Source organism: Engraulis encrasicolus, chromosome 1, assembly GCF_034702125.1.
Source record: "Engraulis encrasicolus isolate BLACKSEA-1 chromosome 1, IST_EnEncr_1.0, whole genome shotgun sequence".
In the NCBI taxonomy this organism is placed as follows: domain Eukaryota; kingdom Metazoa; phylum Chordata; class Actinopteri; order Clupeiformes; family Engraulidae; genus Engraulis; species Engraulis encrasicolus.
In genome coordinates this window covers 6,721,007-6,743,289 of record NC_085857.1, presented here as the reverse complement: position 1 = coordinate 6,743,289, position 22,283 = coordinate 6,721,007, and the positions used below count along the sequence as shown (strand labels likewise).

At 43.6% G+C, this 22,283-nt stretch overlaps 2 protein-coding genes across 3 annotated transcripts in view; both read left to right on the top strand.

Annotated features, from left to right (window-relative positions):
- The first annotated feature begins 3,152 nt into the window (after window positions 1–3,152).
- Window positions 3,153–3,962, top strand: LOC134445628 (G-protein coupled receptor 183-B-like). The gene has a single exon (XM_063194684.1). It carries the CDS (start codon window positions 3,153–3,155, stop codon window positions 3,960–3,962), a length of 810 nt encoding a protein of 269 aa, XP_063050754.1.
- A 6,063-nt stretch (window positions 3,963–10,025) lies between these two features.
- Window positions 10,026–22,283, top strand: part of rbfox2 (RNA binding fox-1 homolog 2) — an 85,069-nt gene continuing 72,811 nt past the window's right edge. For both annotated transcript variants that reach the window (XM_063196054.1, XM_063196060.1), the window contains exon 1: window positions 10,026–11,111. In XM_063196054.1, coding sequence (XP_063052124.1) covers window positions 10,860–11,111 — 252 coding nt within the window. In that variant the 5' untranslated portion in view covers window positions 10,026–10,859. The remainder of the gene's footprint in view (window positions 11,112–22,283) is intronic.

Genomic DNA, 22,283 nt, shown 5'->3' with positions numbered 1-22,283 from the left:
AAATGCAAAGTGTGCACTACTGGGGTAGGATGTAACAGCATAGAAACATATTGGGGTAGGTTGTAACACCTGACGGGGTAGGTTGTAACAGCATATAAATTAATGGGACTCAATGTGATATGGCAATTTATTTACTCCTTACAAACATCATGAGAACAGAACAATTGCTCACATTAATGTAGTCCTATAGAAATTAATTTTCAATGTCAAAAAATAAGAATACATTTTTGTTGTTACTTCCATACCCCAAAAACTGGACTTTTCCCCATAGCTCCAAGAGAAATTATATCTGTGGCTTGAAATCTTCCATGGACGATCACAATGACAGTCGGAGGGAACTGAATCACAAAAAAGTCTTATTTTACTGCCCAAGGATGGTTGTAACATTTTCAGAAACTCCTGTTACAACCTACCCCAGCATAGTCATTCATTGTTTAGATAGCTGTATTAGTATGGTGTACCAACAATAGCAAGGGACAGTTACACCATTCATGACTTGAGAAACTGTAGTTTCACCTGATATAACACATACAACATTATCTACAACAGGAAAGGCACCAGACCAAAAATAAAAAATAAAATAAAAATGTTACTTTCATACCTCAAAACTTGACTTTTCCCCGTAGCTCCAAGAGAAATTATGTCTGTGGCTTGAAATCTTCCATGGACGATCACAATGACAGTCTGAGGGAATTGAGGGTGTCACATGACTCATATCTTATCCCTGATTGTTGGAATTGAGGCTGTTACAACTATCCCTTTGTTACTTTCATACCCGGTTTCCCACATGTAATAGACCTTACAGACATAATTTTATTTTTTGTCATCACCTGTTCCCAAACTGACATCCATTGTGGTTCAGGCCAGGGCCGTAACCAGACATTTTCAAATACCGGAGGTCAAATACTGCGTGCTGTACAGCACACTGCACATTTAGAATGCTTCAAACACTTCAGTCAAACTCTTACGTTTGTTTTTATTCATCACTGCCTTGAGGATAAATGGGGGTGTCATGTACAGGCTGAATTTATCATTGGTGATCATAGTGTCATTTACAGGCTGAATTTATCATTGATCATATATCGATTTTCATAATAGATACATTTTATATCACTGAACAAAAAATACAGAGGACATGACCTATGTGACCTCAATGGTAGTTATGGCCATGGTTCAGGCACTGCTGAAAATGTGGATCGTTCTCTTGAAAAAAAATGTTTTCGCTTTCAGTGGCTCCAATCACTTACAGTGACTATATCAGGTCTCATGCAGAGACTCTGTTTGAGAATAGTCATGAATTGTTTAAAAAATGTCTGCAATTTTTGTTGCACTTTGTTGCAAATTACATCTGCCATATATGTACAATAACTGCATAAAGCATTTTGATTACTGTACTGTAGCCATTCTATGTGCACACAGAACTTTGTGATTCAGTAAAGGTCATAAGAGCATTAAACATCCTTAAAGACCACACACACCCTGGTCACAGGCTCTTTACCATGCTACCATCTGGCAGGCGCTTTAGGACTCTGCGTGCCCGCACTACGAGAATGAAGGACAGTTTTTATCCCACTGCCATTAGAGTTTTGAACTCAATACGTCACCTGCCCCCCCCTCAATACTTCAGGACTATCGATACTGTGAGATGCACATGTATTTTTATATATTATTTATTTTCTGTGAATATATCTTTTATTTTGTGGGCATTTGTGGGTTGCTACTAAACATAATCTCACTATATTTATATAGTGACAATAAAAGTCTACTCTACTCTCTACTCTACTCTATAAGCTAACTGCTGTATAGACACTCATACCCCATCCTTCTTTATGTCTGCGAGCGTGTGTCTGTGTTATATTTATCTACTGTTTGTACTCTTTGTTCCTGTTCATATTGCATGTCTTAGATCTCATGTACACATTTTATGTGTTTGTAGCTTGCATGTCGACACTTACAGCATCTCTATCTTGAACTACAAAATCAGTTTACGGGTACCTACCAATCAAGTAGAATGATTATCATGACTTTCAAATGTCTCCGAGACTTGGTCTGACCAAGAGCAGGGCTTTCTTGTTGCCTGGCCCAGGGGCCAAAGTAATCATAATCCGTGCAAAGGGAAAAGAATCTGGTGCCACACGGATGTCTATTTTCTGTTATTTATTTTTTCAGTGCAGTAAGTCTTACTGCACTGAAAAAATAAATAATAAGTGCAAAGGGAAAATAATCTGGTGCCACACGGATGTCTATTGACTTACTGCACTGAAAAAATAAATAACAGAAAATAGACATCCGTGTGGCACCAGATTCTTTTCCCTTTGCACTTATTATTTAGTCCTGCTCAGGTTGCACCGGATTGTCAAATTAGAGGCGCTTAGGGCGTATTTCCCTAGCCTGGTTCCTACCAGACCTCTGTGTGTGTGCTCTGGAGCCCCCTGGTGGCACTCCAAACACACACTCACAAAGCTGTGCGGAACTACAGGTCGGGCAAGAGCCAGGCAAGTATTTCCCTGGTTTCTAATCATAATCCGTCTCTGGTACAAATGAAGCAACCTGACCCTGACCCTGACCCTGAAATTACCTGAATGTTAATAAATGCTAACTTTGCATGCATTTGAAGTGTATATATACCTTTAGACGGCCTCTATGTTTATAGTGTGTCAGTGTGATTGATATGAGGTCATATGTCTTATTTGCTTCTGCGGAAACCCCTGCAATGAGAATAAATATACAGTATACTAGAGCAGGGTTTCCCAAACTGGGGTGCACGGCCTGCCATAAAGGGTGCACGAGCTGTATAGAGCAATGGCGGATATGTGTGTGTTTTTAAAAAGCAATAATCAACAATAAGTAGTTTTTAATTGTACGGTGAATTGTATGCTGGAACATTGGGTCTATTGGGAATGAGGATTCCCCAAAATGACTTTGCATAATGTGCAGTGATTTCCTATTCCTTAGCGCAAACATGCGCTTAGGAGGTGCGCGAACCACATTCAAATGTGCAATGGGGTGCGCATGGAAAAAAGTTAAAGCCATCCTTGGCGTTTTAGGTTGTGTTGATGTAGTAGTCCTTGCACATGATCCAATATTCTTTCCTCTCTCTCTCTCTCTCTCTTTTTTTAGAAAATCTAAAGCAATACGATAACAATAAGAAAATGGACAGTAGCAATCACACCACCAACTCCACAGGTGCAGCTCTATACATCTACTTCCCGTCTCTCCTCATCGTACCCCCTCTTGGCATCCCCGCCAACGCCTTCGTCTTGCGCCTCCTGCTGGGCAAGGCTGGCATCTGCTCCACCTCCGAGGTCTTCGTCGCCAGTCAAGCCATCATGGATCTCGTGTTCTGCGTGAGTCTCTGCTGCGAGATGGCGTATAGCTTCGTCGCGGGCGTGTACGAGCGCCCGGTGTGCTTGGTCTTCAACCAGTTCGGAGGCCCTCTGCACCTGACGTGCTTGTGTTTGGACAGCTTCCTGGGGGTCGTGCACCCGATCACCTTCATGAAGCTGAAGAAGCCGTTGCTACGGCTCTCTGTCTGCATTGGCAACTGGGTGTTCACTGTTTTTTTTTTCGCGTGCAGCGTTTTCGACGCCAGTTTCTCGGCTTGGCAAGTGGCCATTGCTCAGTTGGTCATCGATCTGGTCACCATCTACTTCTGCCTCATTCAGGTGATGTGGGCGTTGAAGAAGCCGGGCCCCGGTAGTGGAAAGGCGGCGCTCCACCCGGTGAAGAAAAGAGCTTTCCAAACGGTTCTTGGCATGTTCGTCCTAGTTAACGTGCACTACTTCTTACCAATAATGAACTATGCCGCATACGCGGCAAACAAAAATTCTGACATTAAAGATCGGTCCCTTACAGTATCGACCATTTCCGCCACCGTCTTGTCCCTGGCTAGCTGCGTTCAGCCCTTGTGCTATCTGGTCAGGGTGAAAAAGTTGCCGTTGCTTTCGACTTGCCGGAAATAATGGAACTACTGGAGGTTCTCAGAATAGGATGATTCGGTAACACTTCACAATAACCTTCCGCTATAAATGGTTAACTAATGGTTAGCTAATGGTTTGTTGTGCATCTATAATACTATTATAATAAGCATTGATATATTATTATTAAATCATTGTATAACACTTAATAAACATTTGCTGATGACAACAATATATTAGGGAATGCACGATTATGGAAAAAATTATAATCGCAATTATTTAGATAAAAATCACAATAAGGATTATTAATCACGACTATGCAGCAGAGCTTATGCCACCCTCCCATTTCCGGGGTGACATAACAATACCTTACCATTAGTTAACATTAGTTGACCATTAGTTAACCATTTCGCGGAAGGTTAATGTGAAGTGTTACCCGATGATTCACATACAGAATATGTACATTCGACAACACTTTAGAATAACTACCTATTTGCAGCTTTATAAACACTTTATAAATAATGAACTAATTATCAACAAAATGTTTATAAATGTTTATAAATGGGCAAGAAATACTATGTTAACACAGCAGACACAGCGCAATGTTAATTATTATTAAATGTTAATAAAGTGTATATAAAGCTGTGAATAGGTAGTTATTCTAAAGTGTTTCCGTACATTCTGTAGGATTAAAAAAAATCCATGCAGCATTGCCCATGAGGTAGCTGCAATACTATTAAGCCTTCAACCATTGGCACATTCCAATACATTACACAACATTTAGCATGAAACTTTTATTGAAAGCAACTTACAGTCATTTACAGGGTATTGGTTGCAGTCCCTGGAGCAATGTGGGGTTAGGTGCCTTGCCCAAGGGCACTTCAGCCAAGGATGGAAGTGTAGGGAAGGGAGGTAAGGGCGGGATTCGAACAGGCAACCCTCTGGTCTTAACTTCACCTCCCTAACCATTAGGTCACACATGCCCACACAAAATGTTGCATTAGAAATCTGTGCCATGAATACAATTTATTTGTGAATCTTCCTTCATTTGAGAAGGAGAGGAATGAGAATTAGGCACAGAGGAGTATTTGGAATAGCCTGATTATCATCGACTTTCAAATCTCTTCGAGACTTGGTCTGACCAAGAGCATAACAATTAGCGTTTCCCAAACAGCATGGTTGACCCGCCTCCCTATGTTTGCAACTGATTGACTGGTGTCCGACAAAGTGGGTGGAGCTCCCGATTTTTCGGGAGATCAGAAACGATATTTAAATTGCTCTTGGCCTGACTAGATTTGGATATGAACCTAGCCTGATAAACCAGACTAAATGTGGATGTCTAATTTAGTCTGGCCTCGATGCATAATACATCCGAAGATTGTTGATGAGAACAACCTTCCCTCAAAACCCTGCCCGCTTTGATTCAAAACACATCTTTGCGTTGTAATTGGTTTGCCAGATTCTTGGCATTCTGGCTTCATTGAATCATTATGCGAGGCCAGACCCACCCGTAGACAAAACATTTTGCCGTCCAGCGGGTGGCGCTGGTTCACCAGGCTAATATGAACCACCATGAGGAAAACAAGGCTAGAAAGAGGAAGGGGCAGGAGTTATCCTCGTCTACAGTAGCCTATGTAATGTCCTTATACTCATTTCATACCAGGACCTGCATTAAGCTCATTTCAAGCAGGAGCCTTCATTTGCAGCACCAAGTTTTTTTGTTTTGTTTTTTTTTAAACATATTTTAAAGAGAAACAAGTCATCTCGTCCACTTTCCTGAGACCACTGATGCTTTAGATCTGCGTTTTGGATCACAAAATGTCTTTGTGGGATGTGTGCTTGTCACTACACTACTGTTTTTGAGGACTTTGTTGTGTCTTTATTGCTGATAGGACAGTTGAGAGTATGACAGGAAGAGAGTGGGAGAGAGAGATGGGCAGGGCTGGCACAGACCCCAGCCTGAACTCGAACCCGTGTCGTCATGGGTATGCAACAGGCTTGTACGAAATTCCGAATGGAAAGAATTTTAATTCAAAGTAATGCCATAATACGAACACTAGGTGGTGGTGTTGTATCAGGGCTCCAGAGTGCGACCAATTTGGTCGCATATGCGCCCATTTTTTTCAATGGTGCGCCTAAAAAATATTTTTAGGCGCACCGGTGCGACCAGCCATCAGTAGAACAAAATCAATTATCAAACAACCGTTTTAATGGACATAAAATGAATAGTCATTCTACAGTAGTGGTCCATCATCACACAATAAAACGTGTCGATGCGGTCATTCCTTCAACTCCGCTGAACTACCGGTAGCTTTCTCCCCCTTCCTCGTTCACAGGCAGCCCGACGTTTCAGAATAGAATGTTCGACTTCGCTCAACTATCCGAGTTCACATGTGCCAGCGAGTTTTGTGTTTTCAACCAGGCGAGTTTTGCAACGGACGAGAGAGTTACAATCACGGTAAAAACAGCAAAATGACTTGAGGATATGTTAAACACGAGAGAGTCACAATCACGGGGAAAAACTAAAGGGCTTGAGAGGATATTAAACATTGTCACACAAACACGCAGACGGGTGCGGATAATTGCCCGTTTCAGCCGCGTGCAGAGCTGGCCAAACAACAGGTGACGCGCTAGTCTGTCGGTACTTCTGTGAGAGTTTTTGATAGCGACTAGGGCAGGCTACATACTGCCTATCAGCCGGCAAGGCATCGTTCATGCACCTCGAGACAGCACGAGAGAGAGAGTGAGCGAGCGAGCGCACTAGTGCTGTCGTGTCTGTTCGTAGCGCTTGCTAAGATACCACAATCATTAGGCCTATGCAGAGGGAGAGCGCTCAAAAACGGGGAAATAGACAAAACCCAACTCACCTCAGATTCCACTGTAAACATAGGCTAGGCTATTTGTGTCTAAGGATTTTAAAAATCACGACATGTTTAGCAGGGTTTGTTAAAAAAAAATATATACATCCATCTATCCATCCATCCATCTATCTACCGGTATCTTCATATTGTAAGTCTGTGCTTGTGCCGTGTGCATAGCCTTATTGCAGAAAAGGCTGGTAGGCTATGTTGATCTTACTAGTCAAACACATACTCACTAAAAGGCTACTAATTTGGTCTTTTCAACCAGCCAAACTGCTTGTAGCCAAGATGTGTTAGTTAGGTAGCCTACTGTCATGTCTTTTATAAGGAGCACATTTGGACTAGCCTATAGCACATGGAAGGCTCCAGGTCTTTTAAAATATAGCAATGATAATAATAATAATAATTATTATTATTATTATTATTATTATTAGGCCTATTATTATTATTCTTGCTATTATTATTGCTATTGTTATTATTTTTAATTATTATTTTTTAAAGCTGAGGTGCGTGTGTGTATGGGGTGGTGAAAACATTTGGGTGCACCTAAATTTTGTGCTGGTGCACCTAAAAAAATTTTTTAGGCGCACCAGCACAACCAGTGCAAAAAGTTAGTCTGGAGCCCTGTGTATGAACTTTCAATGGGTGGTGTAGATTAAATTCAAAGAAATTCAAGGTAATGACACCACCTAGTGTTCGTATTATGGCATTACTTTGAATTGAAATTTCGTACAAGCCTGGTATGCAAGCCTATATGTAGGGAGATTAAGCGTGTTGTGCAGCACCCCCACACGGCATGGCACGGCACGGTTGAAGTATGGCACTACTGAGTATTAGACGACCATATTACTCAAGCTTTGTGTGTATGGGCCTACTGTGTTCAGGGCCTGATTAACGCACAGGCTAGATATGGCTGCAGCCTAGGGCACCACCTGCCAAGGGCCCCCTGATTGCCCAAAAGTGAAAGATTGCAGAATTGGGACAAGATGCAATATTGAAAAATTGATCCACCGTGTTGAGAACAGTTGGCAGACATGTTATCCTGAATTTCTAGCTCGTAATTATGACACTGTCTACGTACGAAATTTGCCTTCTGGGGGCCCCACAGCAACCTGTAGCCTAGGGGCCCCGGGCCATCTTAATCCGGCCCTGACTGAGTTGCCAGTGTTCTCTTGAAGACTGAAGGAGCCACATGAGCCATTGTAACGAAGGCTAACTAGCACAGAGTTGGCGTGGAACGTTGGTAAACCTCCCTCCGATAGCCTCATACAGTCTCGTGCCGTTGGGCCGAGAGACTAGTCTCTTGGCCCAGCGGTATCGTACTGTGTCTCCCATTGCCGGACCGTTGTAGTTGACGAGATCGCACGTTCGATCCCCGAGGGGGGTGAACAGGTGCAAGATGAGCTCCGTCACGCCATAGCCTGGTGATGCCATCCTATGTAGCCTACTGTCGCCCAGCCTGGTAATGCCATCCTATGTAGCACAGGCTAGAACCATAGTAGCCTGGCAATGCCATCCTATGTAGCCTGCTTTCGTCCAGGATAGCGCCAGCCTGGCAATGCCATCCTATGTAGCACAGGCTAGAACCACAGTAGCCTGGCATTGCCATCCTATGTAGCCTACTGTCGCCCAGGCTAGCGCCATAGGCCATGAGGTAGCCTCTTACTGCAGATGGGGTCGCCGGCGGGCCTATTCACTATTTGCTGAGAATACTCAACTACATTATAACAGCATTGCTATGACATTACTGAGAGCCTTAAGTAACAGATTAAGACATAGCCATTACAGTTTTGGTGACGGTAAGGTTATAACATAGGCTCTGCGCTAAGGGGTTAACTGATGTGGAGGTAGTGGTGGTCAGGTTTCAACCTCACTAGTGATGTGGAGTAGAGAAGAGTATCATTTATTGATCCCAAGGATGTCAAGATGTTAAGATGTCAAGTAGCATACATACATAAATAGCCTACAGACACACATTACACACAACATTGCACATACGTCTATTCACCATGCATATATTCACAAGGATTCACACGTGATTTGGCAACAACATGTTCTGTCCACTTGACTTCTCTCAGTCCCCCTTCTCATCACACGGAGAGGCCTGTTCATCTTTCCCATCTGCACGCCACCGTTTTACAGTCAATGAAACCGCCACACATGGATATCAACCAGGCATGATGCCTGGAGATTATAAACTGTATGGTTGGATCCAGAGACATTATGAAATGTAAATAAAAATGTCTATTTTTGAAATGATTTACCATTTCATAATAACAATACTTTGTAACCTATCTGTGGTGTGTGAAGCATAGCCTATATGTTTTTTTTTAATTGTTGTTATTATCAATATGTAATTGTGTCCTCATTGAGGGTTTCTATTAATGTTTTGGTACGGAAACATGAATTTTACAACTGTGTGGGGTTGAGCAATATTTGTTTGTAGATTTTTGTGCAAAAAAATAAAAATAAATAAAGTGAAAATAAAAAAGGCTACAGCCCTTTTTGTTGTCTCTTTCCACAAAGAAAATACAGACATGAAACATTACACCCATGTAATTAATCAAAATTTTTATTTGCTGTAATTCTCTGTTATTTCTCTGTCATAGCATAAGCGACAAAATATCATTCTGCAACTAAAAAAAAAACTTCACAGCAATGTGCATGCGCTCTACAGTACCTGCGCCTTTTTACGCATGCAAATGATCCCTTTCAAAACGTCTGCATCACTGTATGATTCAACTTCTCCACACACAGCAAACCATGAATTAACAATTACTATGACCACCAGATGGCCTTCGAGGCCAAGCGTTACCCAGCGCCGTGGCGAAGGGTGCTGATGTCATGTGCGGTTCCTTATTGCCATAAGTGGCGCGGTGTGTCCTACTCTGAGCCTACATATTTATTGGGCGCATGGCGCACCGTCGGTACGAGTAGTGGTAGCATCCGCAAATCTGTGCTCTGTCATGTTGTGTGTGTAACATCTGATTATGTAAAACCCCCATTGCAGATATTAGGGTATCCCAAATAACTGTCCAATGATGTGGTGCAGTGTGTTTGAGTGCGGATGCAGAAGTCATACCGTATCTAGCCTATATGTGGTGGGTTTTCTGCGGGCAAGCAAGGGGAAAGATCAAGGGAGAGGGAGAGGGCGAGGGAGGGGGGGAGACTCCTACACTGTAACGAGAGAGGGGGAGGGAAAGAGGGAGGACATCGTTTCCTCTCCAGCACACACGCCGCAGGAATAGACAGGGCTGATTGGGAGAAAGGGAGAAGAGGGGAGACTGAAGAAAAGAAAGCTGTGAAGCAAAATATACGACAGAGTTCTTTGTTTTGCCTAATCAATTGAAACGACCGACGAGAGGATTAAAGTAAAAAAGGGGGGGCTCCAGGTCGAACACTACGACAGCTATGCTTACGAGGCAAATGTCTCGTTTATAGGCTAATCAGTAGGATTAGGAGGACATGTTTTAGGGAATAGCCCTTCCGTTAAGGTAGGATATGGTCCTTCTTTTTAAAATATAGCATATCCTCTGCGCGCAAATGCAGGACCGTTGCGCAGAGATATCGTGACTGAATATTCCAGTATTTACCGAGATCGCAGCAACTTCATGTAGCGCTTTGCCGTTTCATTGTTTGATTGCTTTAGTTTCACCGACCTGGAAATAAGATATTTCATTTTTATTTCGCACATCATCTGTGTAAGATTCATATTCGCTTTGAGGCCTGTGGTGAACTTGTGCGGAGCCTAAAGTAACGTTCTTCAGCGATACATTTCACCTACATTGGGCCTAATAAGCGTGTTAATTTTTTGCTGAAATATTTCCAAACCTATCGTCTTTGAGAGGTTCATTATTTCGTATCACTCTCGGGCATGGTTTACAGTAGCCTGCTACGTCCCACGAAATAACAGTAGTATGACCTTTACAGTTATTATCATTTATGTTGACAAAGATCTTTCTAGGAAGAAAAGCGAGTGATAATCTGAATCTTAAACCTAAGTGGGGTGTCTTGGGGGGAAAGGCAATTGTTATCTAACACAATTTTTAGACCGCAGACATAGTAAACTGCAGCTTTATCAATGTTAATGTCGACCGACGTTGCATCAATCATGTTACCGATGTCCCGGCCACTGCTGGACCGGGATAGAGACTTGGACGCAATGGCAGGAGTGCACGCCAACTCGACCGGTGGTTCATCGACCGTCAGGGGAATGAAACGGGGAGATCCTGAGCCAGATGCCCAAACGGCTGCTGCTCTGACCGAGTCGCCGGGGGCAGAGTGCAAGCGTCCACGAATCGACGGGTCCGGCGGAGTCGGAGAGCTTGGGCAGGTAAGACGAACAGAACACAGGACTAACTTTGATCCAAAACATTGCCCCTCATCCAACATAGCAGTGGGCAACTGATTAGACTCGTCATGAGATTGAATGTCAGAGATTATTATTACTATTATAATATTATTATTGTTGTTATTATTAGAGGTAGTAGGTAGGAGTCTAGTAGTATTGGCGGTGTTGTTATAGGCCTAATTGTTTACCTTGTCTTAGAGGGCCTATGGGTTACTGTATGTAATGTAACATACTAATCATACACAACCCATTTGTTTGCATTTTGTTTGTTGTTTGTAGGTTTGCAACGTCTTTCAACAAATGCCTCTTAAATCTGAAGTTTCACACAGAACTCAGAGGGAATCCATGTCCTCAACAAACTCTTTTCACTTTTTTCTTACCTTAATTGAAGCACTTGGCTTCTTGTCCAGGGGACTGGATGCCGAGTAGACCACCTCTAATCTATATGAACCCCATGCCTCCAAATGAAAGCATTCCACACAAACAAGTTGGCCTGAAGTGGGCTTTTTTTAACCCCTTAGGGCAGAGCCTGTGTTACAACCTCATTGTCACCAAAATGGTAATGCTCAAGTCTTAATCAGTTACTGACGACGCTCTGCATTGTTATAGCAATGTTGTTTTGATGTAGGAATGACAACTGGTCCACTTCAGAAGAGGAGGCCAGGGATGACACTGGAGCACTCAGATACTTTTTAGTTATTTTATTGCGGTGCAAACATAATGACTGACGTTTCGACGCAGTGCACGTCTTCTTCAGAGTCCAACTTCAGAGTTGTTTATGATGTAGTTGAGTGTTTTTCGTCAAAAGAGTGAATAGGCCCGTAGGTTCACGGGCCCAACTGCAGTGAGAGGCTACTTCATGATCAGCCACTGAGCTCAACTCTGGCTGTGTATAATGAGCTGACCACAAAGTGGACAGCAGCATGCCTGCACTGTATTTCTGATGATGTTGCCACACTATAAGGCCTACTACATGTTCATCTGTATTTCTGATGACATTGCCACACTACAGGCTACTATAAGACCCTACTGCATGGTCACCAAAGTTGACAGCAGCGTGCCTGTCTGTATTCCTGAAGTTGCCACACTATAAGGCCTAGGCTACTACATGGTCACTAGGGGTGTAAATAATATTGTAACGTATCGATGTAGTGCGATATACTCTGATGATTGAATTGAATCACATCGTATCGTGGGGCATTATTAAGTATAGAAAATAATGGAATCGCTGGCCCCTGTCCAATACCTTAATAGAAGTGGAAAAGTAATTGGGGAAAAAAATCGAATCGAATCGTATCATATTGTATCGTGGGCCATTCTTAAGTATCGAAAATAATCAAATCGCATCGCATCGAATAATAAGATATTGATATCGAAACGTATCGTCATGGAGGCTGTGATATACACCCCTAATGGTCAGCAGCAGCGTGCATGTCTGTATGTATTTCTGCTGATGTTGCCACACTATAAGGCCTGTCTGTATTCCTGATGATGTTGCAAAACTAAACTACATGGTCACCAAAGTGGACAGCAGCATGTCTGTATTTCTGATGACGTTGCTTGCCACACTATAAGGCCTAGGCTACTACATGGTCACCATAGTGGACAGCAACAACATATCTGTCTGTATTTCTGGTGATGTTGTCACACTATAAGACCTTACTACACTACATGGTCACCAAAGTGGACAGCATCATGTGCGTGTCTGTATCTCCGATGATGTTGCCACACTATAAAGCCTCCCAGGCTACTGCATGGTCACCAAAGTGGACAGCAGCAGCGTGCATGTCTGTATGTATTTCTGCTGATGTTGCCACACTATAAGGCCTGTCTGCATTCCTGATGATGTTGCCAAACTATACTACATGGTCACCAAAGTGGACAGCAGTGTGTCTGTATGTATTTCTGATGACGTTGCCACACTATAAGGCCTCCTACATGGTCACCAAAGTGGACAGCAGTGTGCCTGTATTTCTGATGACGTTGCCACACTATAAGGCCTCCTAGGCCACTACATCAGGACCGTATTAAACCAATGTGGTGCCCCTGGGCAGTGTGGGCACTATACATCACTGGTGCCCCCTTTCTAAACAATATTTGTCACGTTTGTGTCTTGTGTGGCCCCCTCACTGGTGACAAATGCTTGGTGCCCCTGGGCACTGTGCCGCTGGCCCTTATAGATAATCCGGCCCTGTACTAACATGGACACCAACTGCTCCCTCCACAACTGCTGCTGTCACACTCTCAGCAGCGGACACAGTCGCACAGCAGTCACTCCACACCACACTGGCAGGCGGGCAGGGAGACAGGCAGGCAGACGGGCAGGGAGACAGGCAGACAGACAGGCAGGCAGGCAGGGAGACAGACGGGCAGGGAGACAGACAGGCAGACAGGCAGACAGGGAGGGAGGCAGGGAGACAAGCAGGGAGACAGGCAGGCAGGCAGGGAGGCGGGGAGACAGACAGGCAGGCAGGCAGGGAGACAGACGGGTAGGGAGGCAGGGAGGCAGGCAGGGAGACAGGCAGGCAGGCAGGCAGGCGGTGCTTTTAACAAGTTCGGTGTGAAGTGTTGTCGTCGCAGCTGTTTGCATGACAGAAGTGAAAGAGCCTTTTGAAGTCATATGGTGCAGCAGTCAAGCGGTATCCCAGCCACACACACACACACACACACACACACACACACACACACACACACACACACACACACACACACACACACACACACACACACACACACACACACACACACACACACACACTTCATGAGGCAAAGCTAACTGACAGCCAGCCAGCATTTTTTTCAACATCTTACATTATGAGTGTCGTGTTACTACTTTTTTTTCTAAAACTGTTATCCTAGTACTCAATATCCCCACCCTCGTCTGTCCCAACATGCAGACTAAAACTGTTACTCTACCTCTACTACCGTTTCCTTTCAAGTCACTCTTTCCTCCTCATTTTTCCCCCCAACATGACTCGTTACGGGTGTAAATCACAGCCTCCATGACGATACGGTTCAATATCGATATCTTATTATTCGATGTGATACAATTTGATCATTTTCGATATTTGATTTTTTTCTCAATGACATCTCCACTTCTATTAACTTTTTGGGCAGGGTCCAGCGATACGATTGTTTTCGATACTTAAGAATGCCCCACGATACGATGCGATTCGATTCAATCCTATATCGCGATATATATCGATACATTTCTATATTATTTACAGCCCTATGACTCGTGGTTGGTGGTAAATGTGTGTTTTCCGCCCAGGAGTTCTGCATGGCTGCATGTTTTTGCCCCCCTCCATCGACTCTAGTGATATTGTATTGCAGTGGTGGTGGTGGCGGCCCTGACTCATTCAAATAAGAGCCGTCTAGCGCAGTGGTTCCCAACCTATGGGTCGGGACCCAACCTATGGGTCGGCAAAGATCCACAGAGGGTCGCGAAGCCCTCTTGATTTTAAGGGGTTTAATTTTGAATACCATATATAGCCCATGTTGAATAAATGACAAAGCATTTCACTAATATATGCATAGAAACAACAAAATGTAGGCTCAAGTGCTACATTAAACATTTTTTTCTATATTTGACCGAAGACGAATTGAGGAATAAATGAGTTTTCGCAGGAAACAGAGGGTTTCATCATGTTCATCATCTCGTGCAGGCGCTTGTGCGGTTGGGTCACCAATGCTTACAATGGTAAAAAACAAGGGTCCCTGAAGAAAACGTTTGGGATACTGTCTGAGATAAAGCTGCAACTTCGAACGTCTCCAAATGTGTTACATTTCTAAGCTTGTGTGGTATCGGATGCGATGCCATGTTATGGCCTATTGCTTCGGGTGTGCCTTGAGATTTTTCATGAATTGAAAGGGTGCCTCGCCTGGAGCCCTGAGGAAGGTCAGTAGACCGAAAGCTTGGCCTCTTATTAAAAAGAACACAAAGGGGATTTAAGTGTGCAGACATTTTTCTTTCAATTTTACACAGTTTTTGTTTATGTTTGGCACCTTTTAATCGAGAGTGCGGTGTGATCCGGCTAAACAAAGGGTGCCTCGCCTAAAAAAAGTTTGGGAACTGCTGGTCTAACGGGACGGCCGGCCAGGCCTCCGACGGTGGGCGCCTATCGTGTTGCATTATTTATTTGCTGACCAGGTTAACCTATCCATCACGCCTTTTAAAAGGCTGCCTTTCTTCGGCCTCGCCCCTCTCGCCCCCGCGCCCCCCCAACCCCCCCCCCCCCCCCCCCCAGCCATCCTGTGTGGACGGATAATTGAAGCAAAGTGCCTCTCGTGTCGGTCGGTCGGTGAGAGAGAGAGAGAGTCTAATGGCTCGTTTTCGTTCGTAGAGAGACTTAATGGTTCCGGTGGTCCACATCACTGACTCCTCTCCTCTCAGAGCAAGCTGCTGAAAGACAGACAGGCTTTAAGGTTTTAATGCACCTCAAAAATGGGCGACAGGGGATATAGAGTGGTTTTGTGTGTGTGTGTGTGTGTGTGTGTGTGTGTGTGTGTGTGTGTGTGTGTGTGTGTGTGTGTGTGTGTGTGTGTGTGTGTGTGTGTGTGTGTGTGTGTGTGTCTGAGTGTATGTGTGTCTGTGTGTGTGTCTGTGTGTGTGTGGGTGGGTGGTTGTGTTGGGTGTGTGTGTGCGGAGCAAGGTAGAGAGCGAAGGGGTGGAGAATTAGCTGCTGGTGGAAAGATTTAAGTGTCTCAAAAGGTATTGATGTTTGTGTGTAATGGCAGCCAGGCAGGCATTTGGGACGGGGGATGGGTCGGGATGATGATGACGATGGTGGGTGGTGGTGGTGTTTGGTGGTGAGGAGTGGGGATCATAAAATGAGCAGTCCAAAACATTAGAGAGGATGAACTACACCAGCTACCAAACCATTCCCCCAAAATGGCATACTCTCCTCTGGTTGCCTGACCTCACGCCTCACTGTTGACCTGGGTGAAGCAAAGTATTTATAATGGAGTCTCATGTACAGTAGACAATGTGTCCAGACAGGGCTCGAAATTAACATCAGCCAACCGGGCAGTTTGACTGGTAGAGAAGACCAACTTGCTAGCCACTTTGTAGCCTACCATTAGGCAGAATGCGTTTGGTAGATAGTAAGGTGGGGTTGCAGGTTAACCATTTTATGAAAATGTACTATTATGACATCACGTTGGGGGTTCCGCAGGCTCATAGGAGTCTATGTAGAACCTTAGAATCCTGGGGGAGTTCACCCAACGTCATGTCATACCTGCAACCCCACCTTTATCATCTTCTAGCCATTTTGGCTGGTGATGACAAAAAGCTAATGTAGAGCCCTGGATATGTATGAAAAACTTTTTGCCAGTTTTGTTACATGTTAAAGATTATTACATCCTTTATGTAGCCATTAGCATCTTTTATTACAATTGCAGAATGAGCAGAATGAAGAGAGTGGATACATCAGATCGCTTGGCTGACAGTGTCAGATGGGTGGACCGCGGACCACCTAAGAAGTCTAACGACCGCGTTACAGATGTATAGAGAAAGAGAGATGAGCGTTGAAGGATGACCTTAAAAGGCCTTTGTTTCCTATGTACACCACCCACCCCCGAGTCCTGCACTACTATGTCCATCCTGCTCTGGCCGTGTAGCCCAGCAGATGTCCAGATAACAACAACAGGGCCTTTCCCAATATTGCTCTTTTGGCCGCCTCCCCTTTCACACCGGGCGGTGTTGGTGTTGGTGGCTATCAGATTTAGCCGTATCGTTAGCAGTTAAGAGGCTTTTTTGTTGTGCTAACAAGATCTCCGGCCGTTAAGAAGTGGGTATTAGCTACTGATCTCCATTCATATCTGCCAAACTACACTGGGGGGTGGGGGGTGGTGGGGGTGGGGGGGTGGGGGTGGGGGTGGGTGGTGTTCGGATTAACACTCAAGCGAACAAGCACTCACTCCGACAAGCAGTATGTGTACAACACAGTATGTTCACCACTCACTCTGACTTGCAGTATGTGTATACGCAGTATGCTCAACAGCTACTGTATTTCCCGCAGTACATTAAAGTCAAGGTACATGAAGGGACAAATGGTTTTATTCATTATTTTGTAAAACTACACTGGGGGTGGGGGTGCTTGGGGGGGGAGTGTTTGGATTAACACTCAAGCGAACAAGCACTCACTCTGACTTGCAGTAGGCCTATGTGTAATACACAGTATGTTCATCAGCTGCAGTATTTCCTGTAGAACATTAAAGTCAAGGTAGATTAGGGGACACATGGTTTACAGTATATATTATTTTGTAAAAAAAAAAAATCTGTATTTTTTCAGAGGACCAAGTGAAGGTGCTATTGGTGTATTATTGTTTGGGTGGTTGCCTTAACAGTTAAGTAGCCTACTAGGACACCCTGACCTACCTAGTGATAGATATTTAGGACACATACTGCAAAGCAGAATGTATACTACATGCACATCAAATGCAGAAATGCAGACATTCAAATGATTGGCTCAGTTTGACTGACGTTGGAGTTTTAAAAGTCATGTACTGTATACACCGTCGTCAGAGATTCTTTAAGTATATAGAGATATGCCAATGTAATAAGTTGCTATGGGCACCATACATGACCAGGTTCCGGTCTGCCTAAAGGGGCGTGTCATAATACTCCTACAATGAATAGAACAGTCCTTAGGTCTGCCTAGGTCTGCCTAAAGGGGGATTTCCCCCATCCCCTCCCCCTTGCAATAATAGAACCAGGAAACAATGGGCCAATGGAACCTCTCTCTCTCTACTCTCTCTGCTGTCGTAGTGGCGTTGAAATCAGACTGGAGTTTGAGAAATCAGACTATGCTTGACAGATAATGTGCTTCTTAATTTGAGCAATGCTGGCATATATACTGTACACCTTAGTCTGACTAGTGGTTTGACACTCCTCTTTCGGGGCCCACTTTTCCTTCGAGAAGTAACCAAAGTTACCCGAGCGATCAAAGACAAAAAAACGATCCTTAATGGTTAAGGGTGCTTGCAGGTTATCAGTGAAAAACGAGGGACATAGAGATAAAGTATAGCGGGTGTGTACACAATTTTTAAGCCGGTGTCCTGTCTATATGAGCGACCCGTCGAGATGTGATACTTTTCGCTACTGAGCATGTGCACGCATGCGCACACCCTCGCGGAGGATTTCGCGGGTGATTGTCCATCGAATTGTGCGACCTCGACAGTAGACTACTGGATCGGAAATTGCATACTGTCGTATGGGCTAAGTAGCCTAAGGTTGGTTTGGTACAATAATAAGAAATGCACTGGTGGGGATGTTTTGAAAACATGATTCCGGTCATTAAAAGAGGTGTTGCCCATACATTGACAGACATCTGCCAAAACAAAGCCACAATACGCTATCTGCTATCTGGGAATCTCTAAACCGCGCTTGTTTATCCCCATAGCACATCATTTCATATATTGCCTTGCGAGACAGGCCCACGTCGCATTGAAACCAAACCAACAGCAAATGGCTGCATTAAACAACCCGTAGCCAAGCCATGATCCCAAACACTTTCACCAGGCCTGTATATTTGCGCAAACTCAGCCCAGTCTCTTTCATATGGCACGTTTCTTAACTTGCTCAAACGAGAGGCTCACGGTTTGTTAAGTGGTCAGCAGCCGCACGTTCTTATTAAACTCTGCATGAACGATTGCACACCCCTGTCCGTGAAATAGGCTAAATAAAGTGGTTATTAAAACAGTCCTACGTGGACCATTGAAAAACTCAAAGGTAAAAAAAAATCAAGGTCGCTCATTTAGATGAGGCAGCGCAAATCGATAGAACACCACTATCGAGTAAGGCTACCGGTCGCTCATCTCGACGAGGCAACATATCTCGACAGAACACCGGCAGCAGCCTGAATGGAAAGGGATAGGAGAGAAATCGGAACATCTGCTCATTGCTGCTTTCTTTGCAGAGAATTGGTAGAAAATAATTTGCCTTTTAATGTGTTTATTATTAGTTATTAGAGTAGTTATTAGTTAGGGTAGAGGTCATCAGCTACCGTCAATGTGATGTGATCTGTGTCTGCATTATATGTTTGAATTAATTTAGCTTAGATCATCTTATTAAAAAAAAAACAAATAAAGGGGTCTTCCGTATGACATGCATCCTCCAATAAAATGATTTCGTATAGCACACTTGGATTTCTTGAGAGCTCTAGTTCAGAGATTACATTAGTCACATTAATGGCAATAGCTCGACTATGATACGTATGTACTAATTGACAGTAGTGGCTGATGCGATACCGATTTTTTTTCCACCCTTGGCCGATACCCGATATTTGAGGCCGATATGGTTAAAAAAAGTAATAAAAAAAAATAGACAAATATTCCTGGTCTCAAGTTAAAAATAAACATTTATTTAACATCAATAATATCATAATATCAAATTGAGGTAGAACGTGTAACATTTAAACACCCACTCTAACAATCAAGTAATGTCTAAAAATCAAGTTATACAAAAATAAAGTGTCTTGGAGCTTTTAAAAAACCTGAATAACATAAAATAATAATAAATATTGCGTATTGGCCAAAGCCACACGTGTATCGGCCGATACCGATACACTTAAAAAACCCAAATATCGGCCGATATATATCGGTCTATCCTTAATTGACAGGAGGACAAATGTTTTGTCAAGCTCTGCGTTGTGTTTGTCAGGCAGCATGTGAGTCGACATTAGGGCTGGGCGGTATTCCGTTAAAAAAACGTGATAACGGTTTTCACCTACACAAGGTTCACTTTTTGATGAGAGAAGGGTTTAAAAAAAAAAAAAAAAAAGAAAATCCAAAAAAGTGCTTAAAATAGAAATAGAGATTAATTAAAATTCAGGATTTTATACATGTTTAAATTTAATTTCAGCCTTTTCTTCAGAAACATTCAGATGCAGGGGAAAATCGCCACTGATGAACAAAAATTGTGCAGAGAACCGTGATATTCATTTTCATCAAGAAAACCGTGATGCACATTTTTTCCAGAACCGCCCAGCCCTAGTCGACATAATGTAGCGAATCAGTTTTTCTCAGTGGACCAATCCCTGCTTTATTTTATCCACACCAGTTCTGTGCCGAAGAAGTCACGCACCAGGGTTCTGTTTTCTATTTTTAGTGAAAAAGGTTCCTGTGTGCATTAGTTGTCATTGCACAATTTTCTTTTGCCATCACTCAAGTTGTTCTCAAATCGATTTCAAGTTCAAGCTTTTCGAAACATTATATATAAATAATATAATAAAATAAATAAATAAATAAAAATAAAGAAATAAAACAGGTCTTCTACAATTTTAATGTGCGTCTTATTTTTTCCCTCTGTACCTTGCTCTTCTGTACACTACAGATAATGAATCTCGCCTTTCGTTCCCTCCTCCACTTGCACGCGTTCCTAACCTTTGGCTGGCCCCACCTCTCTCCTTGTCTCTCTCTCCCCTCCTCCCATATAGTCATAGCAGGTAGGGCTCTGCGAGCAGACTTTGAATCGCAACCATGGCAACCTTGACCTTTGACCCTCCCCCGGGCCCTCTGCAGAGTAGAAGGGGGAGTGGCAAGAACTCAGCTGGAAAGGAAAACGTCTGTTATGCCCACAATCTAGATTTGCTAATAGATTGCCTTCATTAGCTCCATGGTCATTGTGTGTTATGTTTTGGCAAAGGACGCGCTCAACTTCTTGGAAAAACGAAAGTCTTTGGGTGCGAGATAAAAAGTATCAACTTAAGGAAGAAAAATCCGCACTCACAAAACTGCGTCTCATTATTTATTTATATTACCACCATGTCAATTTGATAGCCGAAACGCGTTTGCTTTTTGGACATGGTGGTAATATAAATAAATAATGAGACGCAGTTTTGTGAGTGCGGATTTTTCTTCCTTACATTGTGTGTTATGCCCACAATATACACGGGTTCTCATTTTTTGTTTTCCCCTGGCTGCGCGACCCTGGCTGCGCACAACTGAAAATCTGATTGTTGGCAATCGCTGTTGGTCAAAAAATTAGCTCACATGATTGGCTGCCAGTGTCTTGCGCAACACCGTGTTTTTAAAGGAAAAAAAAACACGTATAGATTTGTTAATAGATTGGCTTCATTAGCTCAGTGGTGATTCGCTCGGTGCTCCTTGCTTCCTGTGACTCCCTGTTAGTCACTGGTGGTTAGGGGTGTAAATCACAGCCTCCAAGACGATCCATTTCTTAAAGGATTCGATTCTTTTCGATACTTAAGAATTCCCCACGATACGATACGATTCGGTTCGATACGATTTTTTCCAATGACTTTTCCACTTCTATTATGTTATGGAGTTAGAGCATTGGAGAGGGCCCAGCTATTCGATTGTTTCCGATACTTAAGAATGCCCCACGATGCGATGCATTTCGATTAAATCGTCGGCCGCAGGATAGATGCATCGATACATTTTGATTATTATTTTACACCCCTACTGTTGATGGCATATGACTCAGTGTCTCAGCGTGAGGGTGAACGCTGCAGGAGAGCAGGAGCAGGATGGGGCCGCAGACATGGCTCCCCAAAAGCCTTGGTGTTGGCTGAACGATTTCAAAGGGACACTGTGTAAGAAATGGTCAAAAAAGGTACTGCAACTATGCTGCTCATTGAAACTGGGTTGGCTATTGCCCAATTTTATCTTTTCATTAAAGTTTACTAAGTAATAAACTAATATTTTCTAATATGGCCCAAGTACAGTCATTTTTGCAGCTAAAAATGGCTATTTTTGGAAATTCAAAATGGCGGACCATGGAGAAGATCCCCCTTTTCATGTATGAAAAGTGCACATTTTCCAGTCATAATGAATACTTAGAATTTGATGGTGGTGGTAAGTATTCATGAAAAAGGTAACATTAGTGAATGGGCAGCACAAATTCAGGAAATAAACAACTCTCACACAGTGTCCCTTAAGGTGTCTTGCTGCCCGCCGCTAGCAGGGGTAGTGCAGGTCTCCCTGCCTCCATCTCCCTGGCCGCCATCACCAGGGGTTGTGTGTTGTGTTATCGCGACAAGGCTCTGTGTTGTTTTAAGGTGTCTTGCCGACCGCCGCGCCGCGCGGCTAGCAGGGGTAGTGCGGGTCGCACTGTCGCCATCTCCCCGCCGCCATCGCCGGGGGTTGTGTGTTGCGTTATCGCGACAAGACTCTGTGTTGTTTTAAGGTGTC

Coding starts and splice junctions, on each gene's coding strand:
- LOC134445628 (XM_063194684.1), top strand. CDS start 3,153: ATGGACAGTAGCAATCACACCACCAACTCCACAGGTGCAGCTCTATAC.